The sequence below is a fragment of the Lonchura striata genome, chromosome 3 (assembly GCF_046129695.1).
Source record: "Lonchura striata isolate bLonStr1 chromosome 3, bLonStr1.mat, whole genome shotgun sequence".
In the NCBI taxonomy this organism is placed as follows: Eukaryota; Metazoa; Chordata; class Aves; order Passeriformes; family Estrildidae; genus Lonchura; species Lonchura striata.
Genome location: NC_134605.1, coordinates 63,771,967 through 63,789,706, shown reverse-complemented (window position 1 = coordinate 63,789,706; position 17,740 = coordinate 63,771,967). Strand labels below are relative to the sequence as shown.

The 17,740-nt window shown below is 40.4% G+C and overlaps 1 protein-coding gene across 1 annotated transcript; it reads right to left on the bottom strand.

The window, feature by feature from the left end:
* SERINC1 (serine incorporator 1) lies at positions 1 to 15,609 on the bottom strand. The gene is made up of 10 exons (XM_021547129.2): positions 15,477 to 15,609; positions 9,770 to 9,931; positions 8,335 to 8,528; positions 5,469 to 5,548; positions 5,144 to 5,281; positions 3,747 to 3,916; positions 3,558 to 3,648; positions 2,114 to 2,255; positions 1,761 to 1,991; positions 1 to 321 (listed from the first exon to the last, which is right to left on the bottom strand). The coding sequence occupies exons 1-10, from the start codon at positions 15,513 to 15,515 to the stop codon at positions 183 to 185; spliced, it is 1,386 nt and encodes a 461-aa protein (XP_021402804.1). The 5' UTR covers positions 15,516 to 15,609; the 3' UTR covers positions 1 to 182.
* Between the last annotated feature and the right edge of the window lie 2,131 nt (positions 15,610 to 17,740).

Below are 17,740 nucleotides of genomic sequence, written 5' to 3'. Positions count from 1 at the left end.
TCAGCTAGAAAAAGTCATTTACTGAAATGGCAAGACATGATTCAAGGTAATCATGCAGGATAAAGCAGGGATACTACCTGGACAGCACATACACGTGTATTTACACCCGCACTATTACCCGGAATACTGTTTGTTTCAGGGACACGTGATGCTAACACAGCCTCTCTCCAGAGCAGCACAGCTCAGTCGAAGTCGCGGTTGGTGAGAACCAGCGGAGCCACCAGAGTCCACACATACAGCACGATGCCAATCCAGCTAGAAGAGATCTTCACCCACACGGATGGCCACTTGCTGGTCATTGTCTCATAAGAAGAATCCGGACTGTGAACCAAGGAAAAGAAAAAAGATAACTTGCAAATTCTTTTTAATATAACATACTTGTGATTCTAAGCAACCCTTCAACACTATTTTCACAGGAGATCATCCTCAATTCACAAAGGACCCTTCTCCCAGGTAGTTCACACCAGTCTGTACAAGAACACCACTTTTAAGTAGGTGTCAGAGGAGATGGAAAAACAACAACAGCACAAAAAATACTCAGTATGAGAAACTGCCAAAAAGCAGAAATAATTGCAAGGAATCTTTAACAAATCTGCAGAAAGGCAGTAAATGGATAGCACTTACGAGATAAAAAGAATGTATTTTGCCTTGCCAAAGGACACCACCTAGAGAAATCAGTAATCTTGATGTCATGTTGGACCCAAGTAGGGCCACAAATCAATTTCACAGCAGGACTATCTATTAAGAGTTATTGCTGAAGGAAGTACCTTTTAGTGTTGCTTTTTTAATACAAACTGTTCTTTGCCAAGTAACTAGACACCTTAAGTTGTATTTTTTAATTCTAAAGAACATCTGATGTAGCTGTTAACAACAGTTCACACACAGAACTACTTTATTGTGAGGATTTTCTTCAAGGATCAGACAACATAATTTCCTTCCACCAAGCCTGGTCAGAGAATAGCTGTGCTTGGAAGAGACCACTGAAGGTTCTCTAGTCCAGCTCCACTGTTCCAGCACGGATACCTAAATCCAGCTACCCCAGATGCTTCTGAAGTACCTCCAAGAATGGAAGCTCCACAACTTCCCCTGGCAACCTGTGCCAGTGTTCAGTCACCCTAGCAATGAAGTGTTTCTTTACATTCAGAGGGAACCGCCTGTGTCCCAGTATGGGCTTTTTGCCTCTAGCCATGTCACTGGGCACCACTGAGAAGTCCTGGCTCCATCCTCTTTGCACACCTGCTTCAGGTGATTATACACAGTGGTGAGACACCCTTTGGGCCTTCTCCTCTCCAAGCTGAACAGTCCCAGCTCTCTCAGTTTCTCCTCATATCACATATGCTCCAGTCCCTTCATATCTTTGTGGTTCTTCACTGGACTCTCCAGTATGTCCATGTCCCTCTTGTACTGGGAAGCATCAGAACTGGAGGAGTTGGGAAGAAACACCTTCCCCTTGACCTGTTGAAATAACATGTCCTTTTTCCAGCTCTCTGTACTAGACATGGGCCTAGTGTTTACTAATTTTTGTTATATAATTTAAGACTTTATCCTGTTCACTTTAGCAGATGTATTTCAGCAGTTCTGTGAATGACAAGAACCATCCTCAGGCACTTGTGAACAAGGTTGGCTAGTTTTCAGATACACTTCCTTAAGAAGGCCCACTCAAGACCTGCATTTCAGAGCATGCAACTTGTGCCTCTCTGTCCAGCAAGAGATGGCCTCTTGTATGTTCATTATCAGCACATCTAATCAAATGTAAATACCTGTACCAGTTGGTAAGTGTCATCATGATATACAGTGATGCCAGGAAAAGCATAAAGTGGAAGAAGGAGTAACTGTAAGTAACTCCATCCCTCTCATTATCTATAGCTCGGTGAACATCATCTCCATCATCAAGGGAGCCATCACTCCTGGGCATTCCATCCTCTATCAGTGTTGACTCATCACTGGTCAGCATCAGCTTGTTAACTTGGCTGTTGTTGGATGTCCGGATGCTAGATATAACAGAAAAGGATGCAGTAGAGTTAACAAATAAATAACTCAAATAATAAATCAAATTTAGTATCCAACAATAAGAAGTGATACAAATTAATGCATTTTTTTTAAGGAATCTTACCTTGAATAGAGAACACACAGCAGAAACAAAACCAGTCCTACAATCCCTTGTGCATCCCACCACTGCACTACCTGACCTTGGGTTGGAATGGTGGTGCTGTTGTAACCAATGATGCTCAGCAGACTGGGGTTACAGCGCCTGTCTGTGAGGGAAATTGCATTAGAACTTACATAAGACAAGAACAGGACAAATCTTTAATAACACATTTCCATGCTGAATGCACAGAAATAGAAAGGAACTTTGTGACTGTGACAATGTTGAAGTAAAATTTTAATTTATTTTTAGCCTACTGAATCTCTCTAGAGCAGGGAAATGACAGTATATGGCATAAAAATCTCTCTCTTCATGCAGATAAAAGGATTCTGAACTTATGTAAGATATGCATCAACTGCTTTACTATTCCATCATTCCATACAAAATTAGATACAACAAAACAGAAATTTCTGCATAATAAACTTCAGATATTCTACTGCTAGGAAACAAGTTTAACAAGCATATTCTATAGACAGGGTACCCGAGTCATCCCAGAATTGGAAAATAATACCACTAAGTCCATTTTTTATTATGAGTGGTTCCCAACCCACAGCATCCACAGGTAACATTGATGAAACAGCTGAAAGTAGTAGACAATCTTATTTTCCCATAATCACTGCCTGAATTAGATGACTCACATATTCCATGACACAGAAGCACAGAAGATTGTTCATAGCTAAGATAAAAGGGCCAGAGGCCCAATTAAAACTACTAAAATCGGTATCAGGTGATTTATTTTAATCATCAGAATTTCTGCACTTATTTATTTTTAGAGGCAATCAGCTGTTTCCAGACACAATAAACATTAACAACATTTATTAATACTTGTTATAAATCCTCAGTTTGGAAAAATATAATCAGTAGCATCTTGGTTACCTAAGAAATCTGAAACCTGGTAGAGATTAAACTCCTAGACTCCTCAGGGGAGTTGCACTGATCTGCAAAATCTAAGCTTTAGAATACTGTAGTTCTGCCAGTAAAGAGCAGAAATGCTTACATGTCATATAAGCAGGGGGAAAAGACATTACTTTAGTATGCTGGTTGCAGAGGGGGTGAAACTCAGAGATGTGTGGGCAAGGCCAGATTGCTATTTTATACCTCCTACATCACTGCTGGGAGTTTGGCTTTGGGGGGAGGAAAAGGTGAGCACACCCTGGAAGAAGTGGCTCTCTGCTTGCCTCTCTCCCTCTGGGGAGCTTGCCTGGATCAGCCACGCAGACCCTGCCCTCCCTCACTGCTGCATATCCCTTCCTATCCCTCAGGAGAGCGGGCTCCTAGTAGCACATGTAGCTAAGCCCTAACACATGCACATTCTATTACCCTGTTCTAATGCTGCCTTGCAAAAGAGCTGGAAGTACAATTTACCACTGAATGGGTTACCCAAAAAGCTCTACACTGCTATTATGCTTACCTGGCTCATTGGTCATGGCTGACCAAGTCAAATACATTGTGTAAATTGTGATCACCGAAGACTGCAGCAAACCAGATCTTGGCTGAGATTCCTACACAAAGGAGTCACAAAGCAGAGAAGTTAGGCAACAAAAGTTGTAGGCACAATTATATTTTGAAAACACAAGAGGCAACAGAATTAAAATCATACCTGAATCCTTGGTAGAATTGACATTACAGAAGCACCAATGCACAGGAGCATATTAACACTGATGAATGTCTTGTTCTCAGAACAACCTTCTGGATGAGTGTAATAAACATAAAACAACACAATAGCTACTAGAGACAGCAGATAGTTGACAGCTGTAGCTGAGAGCAGAGCTGTAAAGAAACAAAACCACAGTTAAACTGGTTAATAACAAAGACTACTATGATTGGAATGATACTACATGATTATCAAGTGTGGGATACAATATACAACAAGTTCTGGGCATTGAAATGTAAAAGAAGTTCTCAAATAGCCTATGAAGTATTAAAAAGAAACAATACATGGGAATCTTGAAGCTATACTTGATTCTCCAGTGTTCCAACAGCAACCAGGAAGAGCAAGGACAATAAAGGAACACAGTTATACTGGACACTCCCTAGCTAACAGCTTAAAAAAGAAACTGAAGAAATACTTCTCCAACAGAGGCTAAAACAAAATCTCATTTCCAAATTACATTTTAATAAAAACACTAAATAGAGAAGTGGCCACTGAATTAAGACAGGCCATGCTGTCTTTTGAAACACCTAAATTATCATATCTGAGACACTTTATTAAAATAAGATTTCTCCAGTGAGATGACTTTACTCTCCTTCACTACCCTGACCTCTCACTCAGCATATACCTTCAAAGAATGACTAACTGTAAATCAGAAAAAACGATTGTTTCAGATGATTCTACTCAACATCATGCACTAGCAGGTTACTTTTTTTAATAAGCACTGAAGGGCTAGCAAAACCTGTGGCTAAAAAAAAACCAACCAAACAAACAACAAAAAACCCAAAACCAATGCAAAAAACAAAACAAAACAAAACAAAAAAAACCCAAAAAGCTGCAGTTGCCACTTCTCTGATTTCATGATGCACAGAAAGCTCCACCTAAGCATGAGGGAGAACTTCTTTACTTTGTGTGACTGCACTCTGGAATTGATTGCCCAGAGACATTTTAGAGTCTCCCCCACTGGAGATGCTCAAGAACTATCTGGACACAATCCTGTGCCATGTGTGCTCCAGGGTGATCCTGCCTGAGCTGGGAGGCTGGATCAGATGAGCTGCTGTGGTCCCTTCCAACCTCACCCATTCTGTGATTGTGTGAAACTCATACCCTGCTCCCAGAGAACAGATCTTAATACTCAGAGGCTGCTGCACCTCTCCCTGCTTTCCTTATTTAACTTGACAACAGAAGGACATCAATGAGCTGAACTACATATCCAAGAAAATTATACTCATGCATGAAGCAGCTCTTTCTGCACTGGTAAAATGAACTATTCAGTGAGTAACTAATTTAACACAATGCACATTAAATTAAATTTAAAACTTGACTGTAGTACAGTCCCTCCTTACCTGCATACCAGCATCTTGAGTTTCCTTCCTCCATTTTTTCAACCCAAGATTCATTCCAAGAATGGGCAAAGTCAATAAGCAAGACCAGCTGAATAAGAATAAAGCAGAATGCTCCAGCCATACCTACATAAAACCACACTAGAAGAGAAGTAAAACAAAACCAGTTAAGAACCATAGGTCATTTACCCCCCACTGTACTGTCCCTAAACACAGAGAAGCACTACAGTTACACAGCTGCAATTAAAATTGCATGACATCAGCATGCACTTTATTTAAAACTAAGTATGATTATGCAAAGATGCAGAGGAAGACAATATTCCCTCACCAGTTGTAAATGGTCCCTCTGGTATGAAGAAAGCTCCAACACTAATTGCAAGTGCCGTCGCAAATTTAAAGAACCAGAATCTAAAGGGAAATAAAAAATATAAGGCAACTGTTAAGTCCAGTCTAATTCACATATAAAATACACATCTTTAAGAGTTGTTTTTTTTTTTAAATTGCCCATTCTTAATTTGCTTCATTTGAAGCAGGATAAAAATTTTATCCACTCAAGATTTATGTTCACCAAAAAAATATGCTTAAACTGTGCTAGACTGACACAGAGTTTCACATGTTTTCCAGAGGTGCCTTCTTACTTGTGAATTATGAATTAGGCCAATTGTAAGCTGCTTTTTTTCTTCCTAAGAATGTTTTAAACCAGAGCAGTGATATTGTTGGATTGTCTGCATATCAGAAAAAAGTGTCAAAAAATCCCTTCCTACTTTTAACATCAAAGTTGTAATTGTTGCCTACAACGACATAAAATATTACGCTGGAGCTCCCTACCAGTGTTAGTTCACTTCCTACATGAGAGAAATACACAAAAGTCTGGATCCTTCCCACCCAACTTCAGATTCTTTAGGCCTACAGCTGATGAGGATTTATCTCAAAAATAAAAGCAAATCATTTATCCTGCACAGAAAAGACACAATCAAGTTCCAAGACTTTGCTTCAGGGCAGTGTCGTTAGAATTTTTCTTCCAGTAAAAGATATGCATTCACAGACCATCAAAAGACATCAGATGTTTCCAGAAAGCATACAAGGGAGTATCCTTCACCAAAGGTACACCAACCTCACCCCAAATACTAACTGTATAAATATACCCCACATAGAGAACTTCAAACTGTTATGCCAACAAAACTGTAAGGAGGTAAAGACTATTTCTTCTGATCCCAGTGACAGGCAGCTCCAAAAACAGGCATGATGCCATCTACATGCACTTCAAGACTGAATGTAACCAAATAAAGATGTGTACCACACCACCACAATGTCAAACACTTGTCAATTTTTCAAGTTTTCTATCCCTTCCCATTTCTTCCCATACTTTGAACAAGTTTAATCTCTCCTGCTAGCTGTTACAATCAAATGATGGATACCAGAAGAACATGTTCAAGCTGTGTGGAGAGGAACTATGTGAGATGACAGAAATGTAGAATACGGAACAAAATGGACTAATTTCCTAGGATATAGGATATTTCCAGTCTGAAAATTGAATTAAGTTGTAACATTAACAGTGCAATACAAACCCCACTAAAAGTAGTTTTAAAATCCACTTTTTTAAATCAATGTCATTCTCAATTATAGAAATAGAAATTGGTTCAAGTATGTATATATTTAATCTCTAATTCTAAATGTCTCTGCTATACCCCATTCCACAACTGAAAACAATAGTCATCTGAAATAACACCTAGAGCTGCTGTGCATTCTGTCAAGCCAGCAACTATCTTGTAGATACATTATAATTGATTTTTTTCTGTTGTGGTCATAAACCTGAGGCAAGAAACCACTCCGACTGCCATTAAAAAAGCAGAGAAGGTGAACATTGGTGCTAGATTGTTTTACTGGACTTGCATGCAAGCATGAAAAAGTACACATATATGCAGAAACCTAGTGTTCTGAATATTTCAAATCACTGACAAAAAGATTACGTTGCAAAATATTACTGAACATACAGACAATTTCAAAAATCAAAAGCCATAAAGCTTTTCATAAAGCTCAATAACGCATATTATTGAAGCAACAAGTTATTACAGAAGTGTTGAAAGTAATGTTATTATATATTTTACCAGCAACAGTTAAATAGCATTATTTTTCCCTGTATCCTAGTGCTGATGTTAGATTGGCTAAGAAGAGCAAACTGCTAAGGGTTGCATTAACAGTATCTAAATTTGTATTGGAGAGCACAACTTCAAGTAAGGTTATCAAGAAGATCCCAAACACTTAAGAAAAAATTTTGTTAAAAAGCATTCCTCATCATGTAAAATCACCATGTGCCTTTCTCTGAAAAAAAAACAAGAAAAGCAACAGAGCTCTGATACAGAATGTAGCTGAACCACTTTCTTCTTGCTTGCAACAACCATGTTCTCCTGAACAAAGCAGGGTGGAGGGAAAGGCTGAACTGAGTTACTCTTGCTAACATATCTTAATACTGTACTCTCTTTAGATTAAAAAAACCAAAAGTAAACCAAGCAATATTCTGATCAGTCTTAATTATTTTCCCTACAGAAATAATTTGAAGCTTTTTCTCATTTTATGCTAGACATGTTTAACCCTACTATACTGAATCTAAAATAAAATTTTTTGGCTTAGCTGTTCATAGCTTCTGTTGAATACAGTCACCTCTAAAAAGCAGTAGTCTAAGCAATCACTGTGACCACCAAGATTAGGCACCGTAAATGGTTTTAGGCTTTTCAGCACCATGTCCTCTCACAAATGTTTACATTTCCTTGGTCCAAGGAGCTACTTTACACATAGGCAGGATCTGGATGAAAACTACCACTTGTGTCAATATACAAACTGAAATTCCACCATATTCTTCAATCTGATAATCCTAGCTAAAATGAAATACAAATGAAAATCCACTGGAAAACTCAGAAACTAGATACATAACTCGTTTCTTTTTGCAGAGGGGCAACTGAAAAGATAGCAGAAAGACGAAAGATACATTTTATATATCTATATCAATATATATATGTAACCACTATAACATTTAAAAGAAAAATGTTCAGAAAGGAACACAAGTTCTTATAAACTTCAAAGTTAAGAGGAATATAATTCAGATGAGGCTCTTAAATATTTTTATTTCTTGGAAAGATCTCTGTGGAATGAAACAAAAATTAATCACTAACTCAGCACTCATTTCTGCATCTTACCCATTGTGCACAGCTGCTCTGGGGTCATTGCTGCTCTTCACTTTGATCATCAGCAAGGAGAAGAGAAGGAAGAACATGGCCATGCCAAAGCACACACGGTACACGGCCTTGTAGCCAACCAGGACATCACAGTTCACATGGCCCTGCACACCAGGAATACTTGTTCCCAATCCTCCATCACAAAATCCAGGAATCTGTGATAAATACAAGACACATCACTCATCTTTAAAAGACCTCCTGTCAGTAAATGTATATCAAAAAATTTCCAATACACAATTCACTAATATTCTAACATTATGTAACTATTAACACTGTGAGAAAATATGATATTGAAGGACTGCATCATTAGCTACAGTCCAACTAGAATATCAAACACATGCAAGGGAAAAAAGTCCTGCATAGGCATAATAAAATAAAATAAATCTTTCCACAGAATAGTTTGGGTTGGAGAAGACCTTTAAAGCTCACCTAGACTAACCTGTCAGCCGTGGGCAAGGACATCTTCAACTACATAAAGTTGCTCAGGTTGCCCATCCCACCTGACCTTGAATGCTTCCATGAATGGGACAGGGATCTTATTACCAGGTTTTTGGCATTATTAGTAATTTCAAAACTTCTCAAAGAAATGCAGTTTTCCCTTGTTGATCTGAATCAAGAGATGAAGATCTGGAAACTGGTATATTTGCTTTGACAGTCACTATCAGGCTTATGACATACTAGGAGGTGGCAGGCTGCTTACATCTCTTTAAAACAGCCTTTCCCAAAAAAGTACCATCACCATCAATTAGGTGTATTCATAATTTCCATATGTAACAACTGAGAACATTCTCTCCAGTCACTACCAGGACGTGAGCAACATCTTTCAGAAGTCAAATCATACTCCAGAAAGCTATAATTTTCTTTCCTAGGTGACTAACATGGGTCTCCCTGAAGCTCTAATGTGGCAACTATACCAACCTACAATACACATTTACAGATTAATCATTTGAGGGGAAAAGACATGAAAATCATGCCTAAACAAAGCTACTATCTACTGAAACAAAATAAACACTGTAAAACAGAACTGAAGTATATGCAACCCAAGCTCAGTGAACCTGTAAACTCTACTGTAACTCAGATTACCACTCTCCAGTTTTATATTGCATCTTCATATAGCTAATAAACTGTAAGATCCTACAAACACTTCCTAATTCTCTGGGTGGAAAACATGCTACTACGATGAGTGAAAAATATTTCATTCAAAAGAGTGCTTTTCATCTATAGAGGGATCTTCCCACAACTTCTTTATTTGACTTAGGAACAAATTAATGGTGATTGTGAAGCACAGCTGGTAGCAAAACAATATATTTCCAAATAAAACCCATGCTTTTCAAGATGTCAATTACTATTATTTATGACATTTTTCCTACCAAAAATGCTAGCAATAAATGCTGACCTTCTTCAGCTGCTCCTCCATGCCTGGTATTAGCATCACACAGGCAACGCTCACGCCAAGAAGCAAAAAGAAGGCATAAATCAGCCGAGTTATGGTGGAGTTGTTTCCACTGGGGCAGCATCGGCAAAGCAGGCATGGGGCACTTCCACACAAGCATGGTATCTGACAAAAAGACAAAACATGAATTATTTAAAAAGTTTTGGATTACTAGATTTCAATATTTAATCAGGCTGTGCAGATCATCAGATGTGATAGAAAATTACTCTCCTGTGCATCCCACCGCTGGTGAAGACTGTCACTGCAACATGTTACAGATCCACCAAACAACAGCGCTTCCCGATATGCCACTGCACAGTGAAATTAGTGCTATGCCAGAAGTAATCACTTAGCCATTCAGGAGAAATAAAGACTGGATTCAGGCTCATTTTTTCTCTTGAATTTTATTTCAGCTAAATTACATGGAAGGATATTCTTTTGTTAGCAGCTACATCCTCCCTTCCACAGCTGCAGAGAATAAACCAACACACCACAGCACAACTGTCATGTAGGTACACTCTCAGAACCTTGCACAGTTGGGATAAACCTCACTGGGGCCATAAATATTTCCAAAACACAAAAAAACAGGAGATTGAGCCTAAATCTTAGGTTGCAAACTATTTCATATTAGCAGGTAGTCACATACCACATAATTCTGCAAAATTAACTTATGCAATGTAAAAGTTACAAACAGTAAGAACAGAGCAAATATGCAGTACATGTGTTATTGACACCAAATATCAACAGCAAAAGTGGATGGGAATGTTGTATAGTCGTAATACTACAAGGGGAAAAAAAACAAACAGGACAAATTTACCTGTATTTAATTCTCACAGAGAAAATTGTGGGAAGAAAGGGAGCTATTTCAACAGGAAAGGGTTGGGAAGCAGGGAACAATTCCCTGCCATGTGCTGAGTGACAATTTGGGAAGTAAAAGAATGGCTAATGTTTACTTGTGGGACCTTGCCTAAGGAGGAAAGGCACAATCAAAATTGTGATCACTGCATTTCTCTGAACTACAACAAACCATGCTATCTCTGACACAAAAAAGATACAGAACAGGGTTAAAACCCAGCTTCTCCCTCAGCACACATCCAGGGACACTTCCACCATGGGACAAAAGCCACAGGTGTCCATCACTGCATGAGAGACAGTCAGTCACCTAAGGACAGGAGGAGTTACAAGGCCACATGACCAGGATATGCCAATCACCCAGTATGACAGGCATGTGCCAGATAGAGCTCTCAGCAGTTTAGTCATATGACAACCAAAAATGCCAGCAGCCCACCGGAAAAGCCCCAGGGGCTGCCGAGAAAAGCAGACAGATTGCCACAACATCGTTGGCAGCCTCCTGAGAAGCCTTCAGGAAAAGGCTGATTATATCATTCTTACAGTTTTAACCAGACACACACTGGACCCACCAACTTTGTCTTTTAAATAACTTCCCTGTATTCTTTTTGGCACATGTATTCCTTCTCAAGGAGCCAACAATTTTCACTCCACTGCACTAGAGAATCATCTTTAAATTAGCAAACTTCACCATTACATTTGTCTTGCTAAACCACTGAACTAGGCAGATTCTCATTATAAGAATTTCAGGGTGTGAAAGTTATTATACTGCCCCTTTTTACCTTTTCCTCCACTCAGTACAGCACAAATAATATGAAGACATTGATTATAGGAGGTTTAATCTCAATATAATACAGAAAATATCCAACTTAGAAATTATTAGACTGAGATCAACCAATCATTGCAACAACCTCCCTAAGGATATGGTAGAGTCTACATCACTGGCAGTGTTCAAGATGCAACTGGACAGGGTACCAGATCATCCCACTCAGGACCCCTTTTCCATAAAAGATGGAGAGATGGAGTAGGTGGACCTTTGAGGCTGCTCTAGGACTGCAAGCAACTACACTAGGGACATCCATGCTTCATAAGCAGGAAATGTATGGCAAATATTATCTCCAAATAAATCAGAATTTTATAGTACTACTGTCTTACACTTTCCTACATACACAAATAATCTTTCCAGTGAAAAATATCTCAGTGCTCTGTTCAAACAATTATTTTCTTGAACTAATTCTGTCTGAATTAACATTTCTAAACATACTGTAAAATAAAAGGTTGAGTTTGGCAGAATAGAATATATAACCAGGCTCATCTGCTGCAGAAAACATGGGGACAGGAGCACCTGTTAGGAAAATTCATTTCTGCAAGGAATCCCAGTGTTACACTGTTTGTTAAATACCTAAATAATTCAAGCAACTTGCTCCTTGCCTCAATGGAAGCAGAAGCACAAATGCTTCTACAGACAGGAAAGACTTGCAGTAACTTAAATGAAGATGATTGTCTCCACCTCACTGGGAAAAAATGTGCCTCAAGAGATGCCATACACCTCAATGGAGTGTCTGAGCACCAACACCAGCTTTTAAAATGTTTTGCCCCTAAACTGCTCATGCACATCCATCTCTGAACAAGAGACACCTGTTGATACATGACAGTATTTATACAAGCTAGCTACTTACACTAGGAATCATGTTACAGTCCAATTCTCTCTTTCTTTGGCAAAAGAGATTAAAATACATACCATTCCAACAAAATAGTATTCTACTATCAGCAAAACTACTTGCTACAGACTTCAAAAAGAACAGGGACCAAGGAACATTCAGCCCATGGAATTCAGCTTACCAGCACAGGAGACAAAGTGATTTTGTGCCACTTTCTTCCTAAATTTAAAGTAAACCTCCAACAAAAAATTTCAGTAGTACACACAGCAAGACACTACCATGGACATCAAAGCTTAACTCCCCAGTGTGACTCAGCTTAGTCACATATGCAGACAAAAAGTTACTCCACAAGTACTTTTTCATTTGTTTCCATAAGGAAGCTTAGACAAAAGTTACTCAGACTGAATAAAATCTATTGCCTTCCAGAAACTTTACTTACCCACCAAGTCATATCCCTTTACATTTTTGAGGAAAAATAACCAGCTCAATGGTGTTTCCTAAGGCAAAACAAGAAAAGACAAACCCACACACCTATTCTGGGAGCAGCCAGCAGGGCATACAAGTTAATTCATGCCTGCTAAAGGAGTCACTTTGTTCCCCAGGGCAGTGGAAATTGCATAAGGAACACGTAACAAGATGTATAATGAAGGAGAGAGAAGGAGAGAGAAAACCCCACAAAATCATGGAAGGACAAATTTTACTGCCCCTCATGAACACAGAACAAGTTTTTAATATTAAACATAATCTCCCTACTGGAGTAATGACTAAATGATTATACACTGAATTAAATATTTGCAAAAACACTAAGCCCCTGATGGGCCTAGTCAGGGTTTAGCTACATCATCCCTACTCTTAAGCTTACAGACACTGAATTAATCAAGATCTTTGCCTTGAGAGAGAATATTGAAAGAGAAAAACAGCTCAGCAGTTTCAGGGAACAATAGAGGCAAGACACAGCAGAGGGAAAACAGGAAAAAATTAGGTGCTGCCTTATCAATCTAGGCTGTCAGAAGCAAAAGACTTTTGGTGAGATGGCTTTGCTCTTATGGCTTTAGCCTCATCTCCATCTCTGACAGGCTCCCCTTGCTCCTAAAAATGCTAACCTGAAGCACTGCCTGGTCAGCACACAGGAGAGCAGAGCAGTAACACACAGCAGTAACACAGCACAAAAGCCCAGAGGACACAAGCATGGCACAAGGCCTGACCGGGGCCTCCAGCAGAGCAGCTCTGCACAGCACACACAAGACGTGCCCTGCGCAGGAGCACCGCTGGCAGCAGCGTCCCCAGTGCCACCTGCACCACAGCTGGGCCAGGGGCTCATCCTCACTGCGAGCGTCCTTCTCAGAGCCACAAGGACAGTTCCTACTGACACATCCCTAGGGACCAGCAGGCACAGAGTCCACTTCCTTTTCAGAACTGCTGCATAGCTTTTAAGTGCTGATTAGCTGTGGTTTTAAATGTGGAAAGAAATGAGCCCTTTAAAGCCATCAGGGGAAAGAGAAAAATAATACTAACAAAAACTACCCAGCCTGATTTGTTTGGGCACTTCAAAGGAAGGGACAGGAGCTAGCTACTCACAGTAAATCTGATTTAAGATTATGATCTCATGCAAATAATTTTATCTAACAGGCTGAATTTCTCTGTAGAGAAACAAACAATCAAGAGCAAGTAGACAGGAGTTCTTCAAACACAACAAACACCAACCAGTTGTCAGAAAGGCTGTTTACTTGGAAACACAGTATATATTAACTCAAGTATTCGAATTAAAGCCTATAGTCACAATGTCATGAAGTATTTAACAGTAATTAAAAATAATACTGTTGACTATATCCAGTTAGTAATTCAAGCCTAACTGGCTAAACCATTAAGTAGTATTTAAAATGTTAATGAGACCAAAATGAACCCTGACAGTAATTAGTTAAAATGGTATTATCAGTGTTCTAGTTGATTATTTACAGGCATATCAGCCTGGAAGTTAATTTATGCAGATTTTCCAATTCTATGATAATTTCATATAATTTGTACATGACATTAAGGATTACAGATCATCTCTCTTAATTAAAGGTCACTCTGTATTAGAGGAACCAAAACCCATACATTCAGGTATCACAAAAATAGGAGCTTGGATAAATGCGAGGTTCTGTTATATCACTAGAAGTGTGCGTATGAATGCTTTTATAATAGGTAATTTAATTCATGCATGGTATGAAAAATTTTCAGTGTGAAAAATTCAGATTTTCAGAATCCCACTGACATTCTCACAGCAAACATGTAAAACAAACCACTTGATTGTGTCAATACAGACTAGACACAGAAAGATGTATCACTTATGGATAACACAGCAATGCCTCAGTTGAAGACTCTACCAACTTCTTCGCTTTCCTGCATCGTGCCAAGAGCCTTAATGCCATCTCAATCTACTGCTTCCCATTAACAAAAATCACCTGACGTGGTGACACATCACCACGGATTACTGTGCCGCGAGCAAAGGATGGCTCGGCGAGACAAAGATGCTACAAAGGGTGGAGCTGCTCAAGACAAAGCCGTAAGAAAGAGAAATAAAATACAAATATCAGAATCAGGGAAACGTGCGGGTTTTGATTATCCTGAAAGAAACGCTGGAGTTCAAAGCATTTGATCAGACTCCTAAGGGATTCGGGCAGAGGTGACTGCAGCGGACACCGCGACCCCTCCCGCACAGCAACGCGGACTAAGCGGCGCCAGCAGCTCGACAGGCCGGCCTGTCTGGGCTAAGCACGGGGCTCCCGCAGCGCCGGCGAAAGGCTCCGAGCGATCCCTGGCGATCCCGGGAGAGGGACCGCGGGGCGACAGCGCCCTGCCCGGCGGAGCGGGGCCGCGGCCTCTCGGGGCGGACAGGGCCGGGAGGGGGCCGGGAAGGGGCCGGGAGGGGGCCGGGAAGGGGCCGGGAAGGGTGCCTGCAGGAGAAGGCGAGAGGCAGCGCCACAGCCGCCTGGGTGCCAGAGGCGCGGGGGGCGGCGGGCGAGGCCCGGCTGGGAGGCGAGGAGGGGAAGCAGCGACCGCCGGCCCCGAGCCCGCGGCAGGCGGGGGAAGGCAGGGAAAGGCAGGGAAAGGCAGGGAAAGGGCAGGGAAAGGCAGGGAAAGGCAGGGAGGGACCCCCGCGCCGCCCGCGCCCACCTTACCCAGCTCGCCATGGAGCAGAGGCCCAGGACGCTGCCCATGGTCCCGGCGGGGCTCGGGCTCGCCCAAGATGGAAGCGGCGGCGCCCGACGCCGTTGTTTACCGCCCCGGCCGCGCTTCCGCCGCGCTGACGGCGCCGCGCGTCACTGCCGGCCCGGCGCGGCCCCGCCGCTCGCGGAGCCGGGATGCTCCTGCGGCCCGCGGAGCCGGGATGCTCCTGCGGCCCGCGGAGCCGGGATGCTCCTGCGGCTCGCGGAGCCGGGATGCTCCGGGGTGTCAGGGCTCTGTACGCCTTCAGGCCGGGAAGTGAGATCCATATAATACTCGGGAAATGAGATCCAGCCCGGCAGCCAGCATCCGTCAGTCAAGGGCATCCCGGAGCTAAAGCTTGAATCTTGTTAGTTGTAAGATGTAGCAAATTAAGGTGTAGTGAACTGGATGTAGTAAAGCAAAATGTTTTATGGCATTAGACCAGATAGTTAAGGACATCTGGGACTCAACAAACTTGACTTAACAAACTTTAAGGATGTAGTAAATCAAGGTGTTGATGCACGTCTGTGGATACTTTATTAACTTGGCGAAATATTTGATGTCCATGTGTCCTATAGCTGAACTACGTCCATTATAATATTAAAATTCACATTTACAGGTCAAAGAGACCGCTGGCCAGGTGCAGACCCTCACCCTCTGTGTGCACAGATGTTAGCTGGGGTTATGTAGACTGTATGAAAATTACTAACTAGTCACAGCAGATAAACACAGGCCCAAAAAAGGAAAAGACCCACCAAAAAAAAAAAAAGAAAAGAAAATAGTCCTGAAAGAAAAAGTAGGGCCTAAAAATCTTTAAAAATTAATCAAGGACCAGGAAATTTAGGTAACACATTTAATAATATAGACATTGTAATTATATGTGTTTATTAAAAAAAAAATAAGGATACCATCTGAGCTGAAAAATACAACCCTTTCATTTGTAAAAAGTCTTAAGATCCAAAACTAGACGCTTAAGAAGGATACATACATACATAAATTGGATTTTTAAATAAAATGTTTAGAAGCATACATCATTTTACAAGTTAACATTTTTGTCTCTTACAACTTTCCATTCCTACTAACATTCAGTCATTGCACTATTACATGCTGGGGTCAGATTGGATTTATCTGTGGATGTTGCTAAATCTACAGTTTGTAATTGATTTTAAAGGCAATCCTATTTTCAAAATCAAACATGAAAAGGAAAGGCTAAGAAGGGATTTTTGCAGGCTGAAGGATTAAGGCTGCAATTGTCTAGTGATAATAAAATGGTAATAATAAAATGGTTATAGCTATTTGTTTGAAAGGTAAGTACACAGAATTAGTGGACATGGAATAATTTTGTAATACCTTTAGTTCAGTCAGTAGATCCAGAACAGTGATTTTTAATGTTCACTTTTGTTTGTGCACTGATTTGAGCTAGTGAAGTGTGCTGTGTTCATCTCCCACATAACACCACCACAGTAGCTGAGAGGTCCTGGAGGCGCAGCGTCAGCTCACAGCTAACTTTGCAGCTTGCTTCATGTGATGAATGCATAATCTCCATTCCTTCTCCTTTGTGGAACCCTTAATCTTTTTCAAAGATGAGTTTTCATTAGCTACTGATTTTTTTTCCGCTTCAGTATTCCCGCAATTTTCACAGAGTGCTCTTTTATCTTAAAATAATTTCTGATAGCCATGGCAGCCTATTTCTCTCCATACCAACCTGATATCTTTTTTTCCCAAATACTAAATTCCATCATTTTCTCTAATTCAGTCATTATTTCTGCTATCTTATTTGGAGCATCCACTGTGGAAAGATACTGAAGTATTATGTACACTTCACTGAACCAAGTCCTGCTCCTCTTTCACTACCCATCTCTTCTAAGAAATTGTAAAAGAGGAAAATCTGCTATAGGAATTTCTCTTCTGGAATTTCACTCCATTTTCAAGACATACAGTTGCCTGACAGCATTAAATTATATTGTGAAATACCAGTTTTACTTAATTTGAAGGGGGCTGGAATTAATCATACCCAGATATATGTCCCAAATAGCTTCCCCAGTGTGATATCTTGCTTCTCTGTGACCTTTTTGAGTTTGCATGAATATGATAGTCATAGTTGTCCATTATTTGCCTAGCTCTCTGATTATTTCTTTTTAGAAAATAACAGGACTCAAATAGCAGAATTAACTTTTTTTTTCCCTTGTTTGTATTAGGGAGTTTCTTACTAAAACCTGCCTTTTTGTCTGTTGTT